The following is a 14,356-nucleotide window of genomic DNA, read 5'->3' on the forward strand; positions in this document are numbered from 1 at the left end:
AAATCCCAACCCTAATTTTTGTGGAAAGAGAGACAGAGGCTGCGGATGCTGAACAGATTATAAAGCCCCTTGAGGCAAATTTGTGAATTGTGATATGTTCTCTTACCAGAGTGTTAGTTTAATTATAATGTGTTCTATTAAATTCTACTTTTATGTTTTGTTCTATTTTGCACTGACTTCAAATGGCATCTACTAGGATTTTGTAGTAAACTGCATCATATGAATGGTTGCACTCATGCACTGCATATACAGATCATGTACTCATGTGTTCAGAAAACAGTGCAGATTAAGTTTGTGTGTACAGTATGTGTGTGTAAACAGCTGTTGGAAATGCCACGGAGAGCTGGCTTGCCGAGGGCCCTCTGCCATCGAAATGTCATGTTACACAGCCAAAAAAAGCTGCGATACCTCTTCCACCCACAGCCACACATCCGCCCAGCCTTTGCATACTACATGCACACTCCTGCCTAGGATGATAATGCCACGCCAAGCCACAGACACATTCATCACGCCTTTTATCATTAAAAAAACAGACTCAATATAGAGCCTTTAATTTAGGATTAATATTCACAAGGGGTGTGGCGGATCGTCGAGCCCCTTCAAATTCATTGATTTCATTGAACAAGAAACACACAGAAGCGTAGCAAGATGGGGGCTGTTGAGGGGGAAATGTGTGTGTTGGGGGGGATCTTGAAGCTGCAGGGGCATTCCAATCATAGCGTGGGAAATGAGATGTAGAAGAAGTAAAGTAGGTAAAGGGCTGTTGGAGGCCACATCCAAGGTGCCTGTATTCCCTTGCGCTGTAAATTGTCTCTGGAACTTCTTTTCTGTGGCTTCATTAGTAAGTGTCTTTTCAATATTTATGGCCATGTTAATAAAACATCAATACAAGAGGCTTTTGTAGAGAGATGCAGGCTGTTGGGTGCTGCAGTCTCAGACTTTTCACTGATATTTGGATGATAAAGAGAGGTTCAGGTGAGTGTGCTATGCAGAGTGTGAGAAGTGACTGAGAGTGGGCTGACTCAGGTAGATCACGAATAACAGACGGTTGATAGTTTTTGGACACCTACTGCATCATGGAAGGGAAATAAAGTTCATATCTAAAGAAGGTGAAAACTATATTTTCCGCTTTGATTGTTGGTGATTGATGTGTTGATTGTGGGTGGGTGGGTGTGTAATGGTTGCTGACTAAGTATGGTGGTATTCACCCTCTCATGTTTTATTTATTCTAGTAAATTGCAGTAGTAGCAGGCCTTTGGAGCTGGGGTAAACACTCAGGGTCAGCACAATCTTTCTCCCTAATTCAATGACTTACAGCTGCATTTATTGATTGAATTTATGGTTGATTTATCTATCTACTAGTTTTTTGTCTATAAAAAGCCAAAAATACCCTGATGTAATGTCTTAAAGTGCTTGTCTTGTCCAACCAAAAGGGCCAAAACCCCGAAGATATTCAACTAACAATAATATAAAATGGAGAAAAGCGCATATCTGAGTCGCCTTGTTCAAGAGCACTGGTAAAAAAAATGAGATGGTGGTTGTACTGGACCGTGTCCAGGTGTGAATGTGTCCTGAAAAAGACAGCAATGCTCTCAGTGAAGCAGTGCATGTTTGCCAGTTAACTGAAATGATCAATCAAGTATTATACATTGTTGTCACTCAATTTTCTGTCAGTTGACTAACTGATTAACCATTTCAGCACTAGTCACGTGCACACTTTCTATGTATGGATCCAAAGGCCTATTAAAGCCAATCCAAAATAACAAATTAAGATCACATGTTAATGTTAGGTGCAAATGGGGTCTTAATGTTTCATATTTCCAGATATATGTGATTTATGACCTTTCATCTTACTCGGTTTTTGATTTCAATTGTGAATTCCCCCTTAAACTTTTTCCCATTCCAGTTCCTCTAATGTCAACGGCAAAGCGCCTGGCTGGTGAAAATATGACCGTATGCCACTTCAGAGGGAAGGTCTCAGCACTCAGTTGAAGTCACTACAGTCTGCACGGGTTCTCCCATCAATCCCTCCTCTATTTCTATTATTCCCCCTACATGTTTTGATTTATTCCCCTGTATATTTTTAATTGTAGACTCCCCATACCAGTCATTTTCCCATTTTACTACTCTCTTTCCTATCCTGCTCTCTTTCTCTGTCCTCCCTCTTTGCCTTCGGAGTATTCCCAGCGCTGGTCCGCTCTGTCCTCTTCTCTGTTTCCCCTCTTATCCAGTATGAATTGCTCTCTTAATCCTGTCAGGGTTAGGTTCCTGCACACCCTCCCTCAACTCCACATGTCCATCTTACCATCTCTTTTCCTCATCTCCATTCAGCCTGAAGCTGCCTTTCCACTCCGGGGAGACAGTGACAGGGAGAGAGTTTGGGGAGCCAGGGCCATTGGTGGACCCCGCCTGCTTGGGACACAGCTGTGAAGTGCAGACCTGTCTCTCGTCTTTCTTTCTCTGCACATCTGGTGTGTGGAGGGACTGGGCCATGTTGTGCTGTGATATTTTGTCCTTGCCGACGCATGGTTGCCGGATTTTGGCCTGGCTACACTGTAGGTTTGGATTTGAGCGGATCGGCCAACTAGTGTACCCACACGGATGAGCCCGGACTCCTTTGGTGAAGTAGGCGATGTTTATTAAGCTGATAGAGTAATTATTAGCTGCAGTATTAACTTAGGCCTAGTGCCTTTTTTGCCAGTGCATTTTTGTGGGCTTTTTCCCGTCGTAGTGTTCTTCAATGACTGGTTCGGCAGTAGCAGGTGGAGTGTCGCACTCCTTGCATTATGTAACCCCACCCCGATTTAGATCTTACTTCAAATAAATGAAAACCCAGCTGCTGGTTGGCTCCTTTCCCCGCGCATATAAATAGCATTTTCAAACCTTATCTAGAAACAGTGTTGTAGTGGGGAGAGGCTTTGAAATGCAACCCGACGATTAGGATCCCATTGTTCCGCTCCACACCCCCTTCATTCTCCCGGCTGCTTACAGTAAGCCTGAGGATCTGTGTGTATGTGCCTGAGTGTGTTGCCCAGCACATGTGTATGCATTAATCTGCATCACAGTGTGATTGAGATAGTGGCAAATGGTAAGATGTGCGTGGTGTCATGGGTTTGAGAGAGAGAGAGAGTGTGTGTGTGTGTGTGTGTGTGTGTGTGTGTCGCTGTGCTTCTGCTCCTTACCCCATTGCTGCTCTCAGAATTAACAAGGTTGCTAAGATACAGTGGTCTTATATTAGATTAGGTTATCTGATGTTATTGCTGTTACTATATTTTACCCAGCACCATGAAGCCTTTATTAATTTGGAATTGTACCCTGCCATGGAATGAAGATCCTGGTTTTGTGCACCGCTGCTCCTTTCCTCTCCTCTTCTGGCTAGAAGGGGGTTGTAGTACTGAAAGCCCCCTAGTCAGATGTCTACCCCACCCCATTACAATCTGGAGGCGGGTCCATACCTCTATTCATCATTAAACCCGTTTAATCCACGGCCTGGGGCCCAGTGTTTTCATTTGACACAGAACAAGCCAGTAAAATGGGAGACAGGAGGCAGTGATATCACTTTGGTTGAGGCTTATTGGTGTGCAGAGGTGTTGTCCCTCCCACCAGCAGATGTCAGCCCAATCCAGTGTTTGACCTCCGTAGTAGCTTCTCCAGGGCTGGAGGGCCATTGGCATGGCTGTTAGTGGATACAGAACAGGAAACAATGGATATACCAAGTGGGCTGGGATGAAAAAGGCGATGTGCTGCTATCCCTCCATTGGTGGATTTGCACATTTTCCTGCACATGTATAGATGTATTCATACATTTTTTTGGACAACATGAATTGAGCAATTTAGTTAGGAACTACATTTTAACTGGCAGAGCATGTTTAAACATAATATAGTTTTATCAAAAACACCCAAGACAGCTAGATTTCTGTATCTTTTGAAAGCAGCAGGATATAGTGCCATAATGATGGATAATTGGGCTGGAAACCGACTTTGGCACAAGCAGCTTTATGCACTCTGTTTTGCGCTGTGATTTGTACTGCATGTTGTGTAAAATTGCTGATCCATGGCTAGGTGACCAAGGCTGTGTGTAGGTGTGTTCATGTACTTGAAATAAAAGTATATGAGACATTTCTCTGAATATGTGTAGAAATGCATACACACGCACAGAGTGCATGAAGACATGCTATAAGGGAAAACCCCATTAGTGTGGGATCCCAGGGAGATAATGAGTGCTGACTGCTTTATGTCCTGGAAATGATTGAGTGGAACTTTAATGTGGAACAGTTTATGAATCATCTCTGCTTCTGGCTAATAGACCAGGAACAGACTGACAGCACAAAGCCTGCTAGCTAGCTAAGCTACTGTATTACAAAAGGACTGCACCTATAGCCTGCTGTCTAACCTGTCTGTATCAGAAAAAGACACCTTTCCTGATTGCTAACTTTACTCACTAACTGCATTTGACTGTGTCCAAGTTGCTATGTGTTACTGGCTAGTGACTAAATTAAGTATGCTCAAAAAAATAAGTATGCGTGTTGCTTGTAAAGTGTGTTGTTAATGGCCAATAAAGCAATGAAGAGAGGAGGAGCGACTAGCAGTAGATGGTGGTTAAACAGCTCCTGGAGGATCTTTAAAACAAAAAATTAAACCGTTTTGTATTCTCTTTAGGTTTTGATTGTCAGGGTTATCCCAAAGTCAGTTTAAATTATGTCTGTTTGCACACATATTGCATCACTTCCTGTTCCACAAAATGGTAAAGCACATGTATTTCTTTAGTAACCTGGCTACTTGTAGGCTAGTAAGAAACTTTCTAACAAAGCCATCTGAATCACAAAATATCACATAACTAGTAAGTTTTTGGAACTGTTTTTAGCTTACTAACAGTAGACACACCACCTGTTGCTACCCTCTATCACCTTTCCTCATTTTTTTGGTTAAAATGTAGCAGGAACAATAAGTTATTTGTTACAATTTCTTGTAATTGCAAACCTTGCTTCAAAACAAAAAAATAATGTGACCCAACATTCAAAAAGGAGCGTAGTTTTTAAATAAAATTAACAAACATCATCATCCTCATCAACATCAACGTAAACTTGTTTCACACAAAGGGCTAGCTTTCTATCTAACTCAGCTAACTTGTAGTCTAGTTACTTTAATTACTGGAGCTTTACCAAAATAAGTGTTATATAAGTTCCTTCTGACTTTGAGTTCCCACCTTTTGACAACAACTTAATTTGTGGTTGGAAATTACATGAGGGAACAAAATTGTGCCACATACTTTTCTTCAGTGGTGGAAGTCAGATCGTTTACCTTAAAATACTCCACTAGTAAGTACAAGTCCTGGTATTTCAAATCTTACAGCAAAAATATACTTAAAGTTTTAAAAGTAAGTTTTTTGATGAATACACTGGTGCGTTAATGTGTTGATGGTGCATTTTAAGGTTGTGCTTGGCTCTTTAATATACTGTTCTATCTACAGCAATGCATTATTTTATAAGATCATCATTTATATCTCACTCATCTCTAGAAACTTTTCCTAAACTCAGAAAAAACAGTTTCCAAACCGGGTTGCTTTATAGTTTTATAAAGGAACACTTTATCCTTCAGTTTTTAAAATCATCAATTTTGGACATACAGTGTCTTCAACTGGACAGGAAAGGTATAAAAAATTTTAAAATTTTAAAGTACCTAAAGCTGGCAGACAAATATAGTGGTGTAGAAAATACAATTACTTTTACATAAGTATAGTATTTCACAAATGTACTAATAGTTTCTTTACTTTATTTTGTCTGAATTTATGATCTCTTTAAAAGGGCACTAGGATTAGTTATTTGAATTAAAAACAGCACTTGGCTATTGGTTTGTGCAAACAGCATTGGTTTGACACTGAAGAGCCAGAACAGGGAAGCCGCGCTTCAAAATACTTTGAATGTTACTGTAAAAAAAAAAATATTTTCATATTATTCCTTTCTTCTTTTTTAATTCCTTCTGTGTTTTTCCATTCATGTTAACTCTATATTGACATTTTTCCTCTCTGGTCAGTTCTTTGTGGTGCCTTGAGGCCTTCCCCAGCGTCCCGTTCTCTCCTGCTCTGCCATGGCTTAGTGATTAACCCTTTAGGAGCATGCACGTGTGTTTGGTACATCTAGATCCCATGTGTGACTGGTGTTGCCCTGCATAATACTTCTGAGGCATAGGCCTCCTGCTCTCCTCCCACTGCTATAGCCTGCGGACTTCCAGGCTCCTGCACTCACACACTCACAGTTGGAGGCAAATATGAGATGATAGGAGTCGATAAAGGCATAGTCACCAGAAAATAGATAAAAAAAGTATAACAATTACAGAAATGCCAGATATGCCCATATGAATAAATACAGTGTGGCTTAAGAAATCACAATACTCTCAAGCACATAAAGTCAGTCAGAAAATCCCATTTTCTTTCTTAATTTTTGCAGTTATTTTTCATATTTTTCTCTTTTGGACTTTCATTATTGTAATTTTATGGCAAAACCCTTTGTAGCATTATTTTTCTCAACGTGTTCATCCATGACCTTGGACACAATAGTTTGAACAAAAAGATCCACTTACTGACTTTTTCCGTAGCTTTTACCCACATCTAATTATTACTGTTTAGAACACACAATTAAAAGCTAATTGATAAAGGCAAAAAATGAACTTCCCGGAAACTAAATAAGGCAGATTGAAGCAAAGGTGTGCAGTTTCAAAAGCAGTCTTTGGTTGCACTCAACATCAAGAGTGTCAGATATGAAAATCGAATGCACTGGCTTGAATCAAGATTTAGTTTCCAAGATATGAGCTTCTACTTGTCTTTGAATGTTTGAGCCCAGAATAGCAGGATGATACTGATGTCTGTCTGGGCTTATAGTAGCTGTCTGTAGCTGGTTGTCCAGCCACGTAGAAGCATTGACCTTTAGCTTGCTGTTTTGTATCTACAACCAGGAATAGTACCTTCTGGTGTGGGACGTGGTCATCGCATTACAGCTTCACTTTCGATGTGGCCAAGGACTAGAGTGGCGGCTTAGGGATCAGGTTTGACTCCAAATTAGTCATAGGTTTGTTGTGATAATTAAATCACTCTCACGTGTCTCTCACGTGGTTTTAGGACTGACACCAGAGATGATGCAGTCCACAGCGATGTTTTAGGAGAAGGAGATTATGCTTGGGAGAAAGTTACGCCGCAGATTTACCTGGAGAAAGGTGCATGGGTGGAGCTCGGGAGATGGGAAGGAGCAAGCGTCATAAATTCTTGCACACCTTTTTCCCCTCCCCTCTCATATTCTTCCTCCATCCTCCCTCCCTCTTCCTCCAGCTCTTCCCCTGTCTTCAGCTCTTGCACAGGATCACATTAATATTCCTTTGAAGCCTGTTTCAACTGCAGCCAGATCTCCCTCTCTTCCACTCTAACTCCTCTCCCTTTTTTGTTTCCTCCCTTTTCTTCCTCTTACTTTATGAGTCTTTTCTCTGCTATTGTTTTGTAGAAAGGACAGCTTTCCCACTATTTCTACCAGCCAATGCAGCAGTGAGGGGCAGATCTCTTACCTTTACTCAGGAGTTCTCGCTGTCACTCCCCGATGTAAGTCAAATGCAGATTCGAGTTGCGCATGCGTCACTTTGCGACAAGTAGCATAAAAGATACTAACGAGAGATTTCTGTAACGTCAATACAGTAAAAATTAACCTACATAACAAAGTTGGTTCACCGCTAGCTATAAGTTAAGCAATCAAACGCAATAAGGTTGCCAGTTAATTGTGTTTTGCGCTAATGTTAGCAATCAAACAATCATAGATAGCTAAAACATTTTTGAAATTGTACCCATCTTCTGTTATGTTTGTAATGAAAAAAGTTTATTTTTTCATGGATTCTACAAATTTCATTATGACATGTTATGCCGTAAACCGTTAATATATCTGAGCATGCGCAACTCAAATCTGCACTTGACTTACATTGGGGAGTGACACCCCTTGTTGCATACAGAACATAGACACACACACACACACACACACTCATACACACACACATATAAAGGGGTGGTGGGTACCGATGGCTTTGACAGAGCGTGTTGATTGGTTCAGAATGGTTGCTGCCTCTTGTAGGAGAGTGGAACGGCTATTTTTAGATCAAGGGGTAGCTGGGAGAGAAAGACTGAGGAGGGCTGTGTGCGTGTGTGTGTGTGCGTGTGCGTGTGTGCGTGTGCGTGTGCGTGTGTGTCTGTAATACTGCAGTCTTGAAAGAAGTTCCCTCTTCACACACACATGCACTAATGCAGCAGTGCCCCTTCTAAAGCCAGGGTGGTGTGTATTCCATGTGCTTGCTCCCCTTTTTCTCTCCTCCCTCCCTTTTTTCTTGCTACATCTCAACCCCCCCTGCAGTCTTTCTGTCTCTCTTGTTTCCCCCTCTCTTTCTCTCTTTCTGAGCTTGCTCGGTGTGCAAATGTCAGCACTCTCCCATTTATTTGCCAGAGCCCAGAGCAACGTCCTGCACCCTCTGTTTACCTCTGTCTTCACAGTGCTGCCCCATCGCTACTGCTTTTCTCTTCATAACCCTTCCACTCATCTTTCCCTCTTTATAAAATCCTTCCATCCAATATCCTTCCCATCCCCTGTTCTACACCTCAATCTCCCATTTTCGTCACCACCATCCCTCACTCTCATCCGTCCATTCTCCAGCTCTGTTGCATTCTTTTCCTTCACATCCCCCCTTGCCATTCCACTTCCATTTTTTACACCATTCTTGCTTCACCCATCCCCTCACCCTATCCCTCCGCCCCTCCTCTCGTTCATGGATCATGGCACTTCATTGGAGTAACATGACATTTCCAGTCGTGTCTAAAACTAGCATATCAAGTTTTGTGGATTAAATCCACTGCACCACATTGACCACCAACATTGTAAACCCTCCGGTGCTTTGTTTTGCATCTATTTTAAGACACAAGCATGTCCGTTCCAGTTTGGCCCCGACAGATCACAAAACACCTTGTCCCTCTCGTCATCCTTCTTGTTTGTCTCTTTCTGTCTTCTCTCATTTTTTTCCCCGTTTTCCTCGCCCCATGTCTTTCTCTTTCTCCCTGTCTTGCTCTATCCGTCACTCTATCCGTCTGTAATCAACATTGATGACTCATGTGGCTCGCACCTGCTCTGCAGTTGAGGGGCTGCCGTGATTTCATAAGGAGAGGTTGGAGACAATGAAGGTGTGGGTTCATATAGGCTCAGTGTGTTTAAAAAGTGTGCAGGGTGAAGGTGATGTCAGTGTTTGCTTTATTCACATTGTGGCCTTATTTTATTTGCAATATACTTTGGGAGGAAAACATGACACAGAAGACACGGTAGCAGTTACCCCAGGTATACGTTTTATATACCGGTACATTTGTGTTATTATTACATTAACATCTGACGAGTGGGATTGCAACTAATAAGAGCATCCTATCCTCCCTAGCTTAGATGAGTCCATGATACAGTTTTTTATTTCACAGATGTGAAATGTGGATCAAAATGTAAGAATGAATACAGAAATGTTTCCAAAACAGCACAGAACTGTTCAAGGTGGGCTTGTATTGGATCACCTTGGATGTTGTCATCTAGTTTTCATCATCTGATCAAAGAAAGATCATTTTGGTCTGTTTTGTCATTTTCATCGTTTGATGATCAGTTTCGGTCTCCTACAGGGAGTACACAAGGGGCCAACCATGACACAGTTTAGACAATTAGATGATACCTTTTCGCTTGTAATTGCTCTCATTTATGAGAAAAAAATCATTTACTATTTGGAAAATGCCTCTGATGTAACGATAGCAATTTGTGCTGAAGCCCTTCGTGCATTTCATTTTAGATTGCTTATCAATTTGTGTGCTAATTTAAGTTTTCTTATGTCTCTCTCTGTCTATCTAGTGAGTGACAGCTGTTTTCGGAACCTTGCAGAGGACCGTAGTGGCGTCAACCTCAAAGATCTCATCCACGATCCCTCCCTGTGAGTATTGGCCTTTTTTTAATGACAATTCAACTCACAGAAATTACAAAAGAAAACATCAGGCGTTACTTTTATGTACACAATCGTTTATTCCAGAATTAAGTCGATAAATTAACTTTAAAGCCACGACACTGAGAAATAACAGGCTTTTGGTGTTTTTTGTGCACTTGAGTGTGCAAGCCATCTTCTTTTTGTTTAGCTAAGACACTAAAAATATCTCTTCAAGACAACATTGCGGGGCTCGGTGTCACCCTATGGAGAGAAATTCCCAGCATGCATGGCAACAACAAAAGAGCTGCAGCACTCTGTTTAAGGATGACTCTCGGTAGCAGTAAGAAGAAAGAAGCTAAAGGAGGGGAAATCAACATTTTTGTTTCCACTAACAGGGATGTGAATAGTGACAATCGAGCACTGAGAATGCACAGGAAAACAATAATCTCCATCACAATTGACCTTTTAAGTGTTTGTCCAAACAAACTAAAATCCTGAAGAAAATCTCCTTGTGCTAAATAAAATCAAACGTTGTTTTTGCACATTTAAAGAAGGTTTCAAATGTGTTGGGTTCTCTCCATGCTCATTGGGCTTATTTCTGGTCTGAACAACTCAGGTGGTGGTTATGGGGTTTTCTCTTTTTCACCAAAAAAGTTCTTTAAGTGTGAAAGTTAAGAAGGAAAAGCTACTCACTAAAATCCAGTAATTACCTTGTAAAAACAAGCATCCCCAGAAGAGACACAATGTGGCCAAAAGTATGTGGACATTGCATCATTGTGTGATTGCTTAACATCCAAAACTATAGACAAAATAGCCTGCTACAGCGGACTCCACTCCTGTAGGAAGGCTCTCGTTGAGATATTGGACCCTGGCTGCAGGGATTTGCTCCCGTTTAGCCACAAGAGCATTAGTGAGGTTAGGAACTGATGTTAGGCGATAAGGAACTGGTTCACAGTTCCAGTTCTTCCTAAAGGTGGGATTCAGGTCAGGCTTTGTGCAGGCTAGTTAGGTTCTTCCAAAATGGAAAACTACTTCTTAATGAACCTGGCTTTATACACTGGAGCATTGTCATGTACAAACAGAAAAGTAAAATGATCCTCCACAAACTGTTGCCACAAAGTTCAAAGCATACGATTGTCTAAAATTTGATTAATTTTATCTTAAGCATTATTACTTAAAATGGAACTATGGATCTGAGCCCAAACCACGAATGCACACCTGTGACCACATACTTTTGGCAATATAATAACAACTGACTGTTTCAACCGTAGCAGTCCACAGCAGAAAAGAAAAGAGGCTTCGTTTTATGTCATGATGATTTTGTCACTAGGATTTATCAGAAGAGCTCCAGCAATAACTTTTTTGTCAGTGCTCATCACACGTCTTTCGAAATGCCGCTTCAGCCTGTGACTCGAACACTACGAACTGTGACACCCGACATGCAGCCTCAGACCCACTTCTCTAGACGTTTGAGTCATTCTCCATACAGCCATCAATTTGCTGAAACCCCCCTGCTCCTTTGTCACAATATCACCACAGTCTATATCACTGTGTGTCACCAGTTCCCCCGCTGTGGGACCCTGGACTGATCCACGCTTGTCATGTCCTTTACGGTATGTTTATTTTGAGGCTGATGTGTAATGTATGTGTCAAGTCTGTGTGAGAAGGCTTGTGCAATTATGTCATGTGCGTCACGCTAGACAGAGTTCCAGTGATTAGGGATCCATTGCATGCTTATTTGTAGAGTATGCACACTAGGGACCATTTGGAGTTGTTCTGTATTATGTTTATTTTTTTAATTTATTTTTTTTGAGTATCTGTCCGTGCAAGCTTCAACTCATGTCTGTGTGGCTTTTTTTTTTTTACACAGTAATGTATTCTACAAGGTCATGTTTGAAAAATCTACTCTTCACGTTGTCCAGTAAAATCTGTAAGGACCGAAAAAGACCGGCATTGATTTGTAGTAATTTGTCAAGCTTGTGATAACATTATTATGGTACTTTTTTGCAAATGTAGCTCTGCTTGTGTATGCTTTATGTGTTTGTGTATCACAGTTTGCTTTAGTTGCACTGGTCTTTGACATTACCTGTGTGCAATATTGCATGTATTATGACATAGTGCTAGATTACATTTTTACTAACAGAATGAGGAAGGTTTTTAAAGTATCTGCAAAGTCTCAGGATATCCATGCAGCATTTCAAGAAACAGCAGATCGAAAACATTTTTTTACCCACAATACTGGCTTAATGCAACTAAAGCATGATAAACAGATTTATGTTTACGTTTAGGCTACTCAAATCAGTTGATCTTGGTTGAGTATTAAAAAAGTGTGAAAACACGAGACAGGATGAGTTTACATTTTCAATATTTTTTAGGGATTAGCCCCTAACCCAACTTTAACCCAATGGTGTCAAAGACCTGGAGTCTACCTGTACATCTACTGGACCACTCACCCCGAATTTCTAGGTTCACCAGCCTATGAAAGCTCTGTAGTTGACTAATCTTCACTCTCAAGTTTCAAATTGCCACTAGAAACAAAAAAGGTGGAATTATATAATTTAACATTTGGATACAAGTCATGGTAAGGTCTGTATGCTTTGGATTCCATGTTAATGTCACCACTATAATTAGTCACTATTGCTTAATCCAATGGCTAAAATCAACTTTTAAATTTTACACTTTTCCTTTCTCTCTCTCATGGGAAATGAATAGACTTCCAGTGATGGCTAGTGGTTTTTCTCAGTGTGGATGCAGAGTTAAGGGCTCTAGAAGACACTCTGGAAGACAGTGTTGTATACCAGTTAACTGAGAGGGTTGGTCTCGGTTTAAACAGAATGCTGTTTAAATTGGATATTCAGACAGGCAGGCAGCGTTAGCTGCTCTGCTGTGTTGCGGTGATGGGGCCTGATGCAGATGGGCTTTGGCTGACCCCCTCTGGCCTGAAATCCTCCATGCCATGTTAATCCATGCCACACTACAAGTCAGCGGCTCCATCAGGTTGACCAGCTAGAATGCTGTGCCCTCAATGTGCCACCGCTGCTGTGACAGAGATACATAGACAGAGACAGAAAGAGAGAGAGCGCGGGGGAAGGATGGAAGGAAGGGAGGGAGTAAGGGGCCACAGCAGGACACATCACATAAACTATAATCACAGGCACACAAACTCACAAACCCACATTGGCACATGCAATCAATCAGTCTGCCCAATTTGGCCTTCAGGAGCATCCAGAGGTGTGTCAGGTAAAAAGAAAATGATATGTGGCAAAGCAAATGATACCTAGACTCAAGGACACAGAGATGAAGCAAGGGTGGAATTGTGTCTATTAGTTTGTTGTATGCATCTTTACCTTTCCGGTGTGAGCGAGTTCCATTGTTTAAATTGATATATTGTGGCGTGTCGTGTGTGTGTCTCTGGGTGTTTGTGTTTACTTGGTGAAGGCTGAGCAAGCCTTCCCCCGATTTGTTGGGCCAACTCTGCGTCTCTGCCTTTCAGCGACTTCTGTTGTAACAACCTTTGTCAATTTTATAAATTGTCACAGCTAAGAATAGCTAGGAGTCAATCAGATGGGTGATAGTGGGCTCAATTTTACAGTCAGGACACAATCAGGGGAGGAACACACACACACACACACACACGCACACACTCACTCATAACATATACTGCCAGAGATCCACCACCAATAACCATCTTATCAGAACATTTCTACTTGGATTGACTATTTTTTATCACAGACATATTTTGTGCTTAATGTGTGAGTCAGTTGTGTGACAGTAAAGTCTCAACAATTTCTGAGGCTCTACCGGCAGACCTAAGCAAAGGTGTTGTTTACATTGCAAGTAATTGAACCACATATTTGAGCAGTGCTTGCTTTGCCACTGATGATAACTGTGTTGTTTAAATATATAAAGTCCATTTGACATGTGTTGTGGCCGGGACGGTTTAGAATAAAAAATGGGAGAGGGACTTTCAGCAATGGCAGATCTGAACCAGGATGACATTTATTCTGTAAATAAATAGAACGCTTGTGGGGTGGAGTGGTCTGCAGAATACTCAAGTGTGTATGTGTTTTTTGAGGCTGTGAACATGTTTAGTGGCTGTGAGTGGATTCATGAGAGTGGAACCCCTCGCTGAGCACTCAGAGCTCTCATCATGGTAGGGGTTTGAAGAGGTGGGCAAGTCCATCCTCCTCCTCCATCCTTCCATCCATCCTTTCCTCTATTAGCTAACATGTTGAGAGGTGACCCCTTGAGAGCTTTCCTACATACCAAACCAACAACCCAGCTGTAATGGGCTCAACTCCATGCTACTACTGATAATGTGTGTGTGTGTGTGTGTGTGTGTGTGTGTGTGTGTGTGTGTGTGTGTGTGTGTGTGTGTGTGTGTGTGTGT

The 14,356-nt window shown here is 41.5% G+C and overlaps 1 protein-coding gene across 18 annotated transcripts in view; it reads left to right on the plus strand.

Annotated features, from left to right (window-relative positions):
• Positions 1-14,356, plus strand: part of gphnb (gephyrin b) — an 83,610-nt gene that overhangs the window by 17,405 nt on the left and 51,849 nt on the right. For 13 of the 18 annotated variants that reach the window (XM_034900889.1, XM_034900890.1, XM_034900898.1 and 10 more), the window contains exons 2-3: positions 9,897-9,975; positions 11,529-11,579. In XM_034900889.1, coding sequence (XP_034756780.1) covers positions 9,897-9,975; positions 11,529-11,579 — 130 coding nt within the window. The remainder of the gene's footprint in view (positions 1-9,896; positions 9,976-11,528; positions 11,580-14,356) is intronic. The other 5 variants (XM_034900893.1, XM_034900902.1, XM_034900903.1 and 2 more) reach the window with 1 other exon arrangement.

This window comes from Etheostoma cragini, chromosome 18 (genome assembly GCF_013103735.1).
Source record: "Etheostoma cragini isolate CJK2018 chromosome 18, CSU_Ecrag_1.0, whole genome shotgun sequence".
Lineage (NCBI taxonomy): Eukaryota > Metazoa > Chordata > Actinopteri > Perciformes > Percidae > Etheostoma > Etheostoma cragini.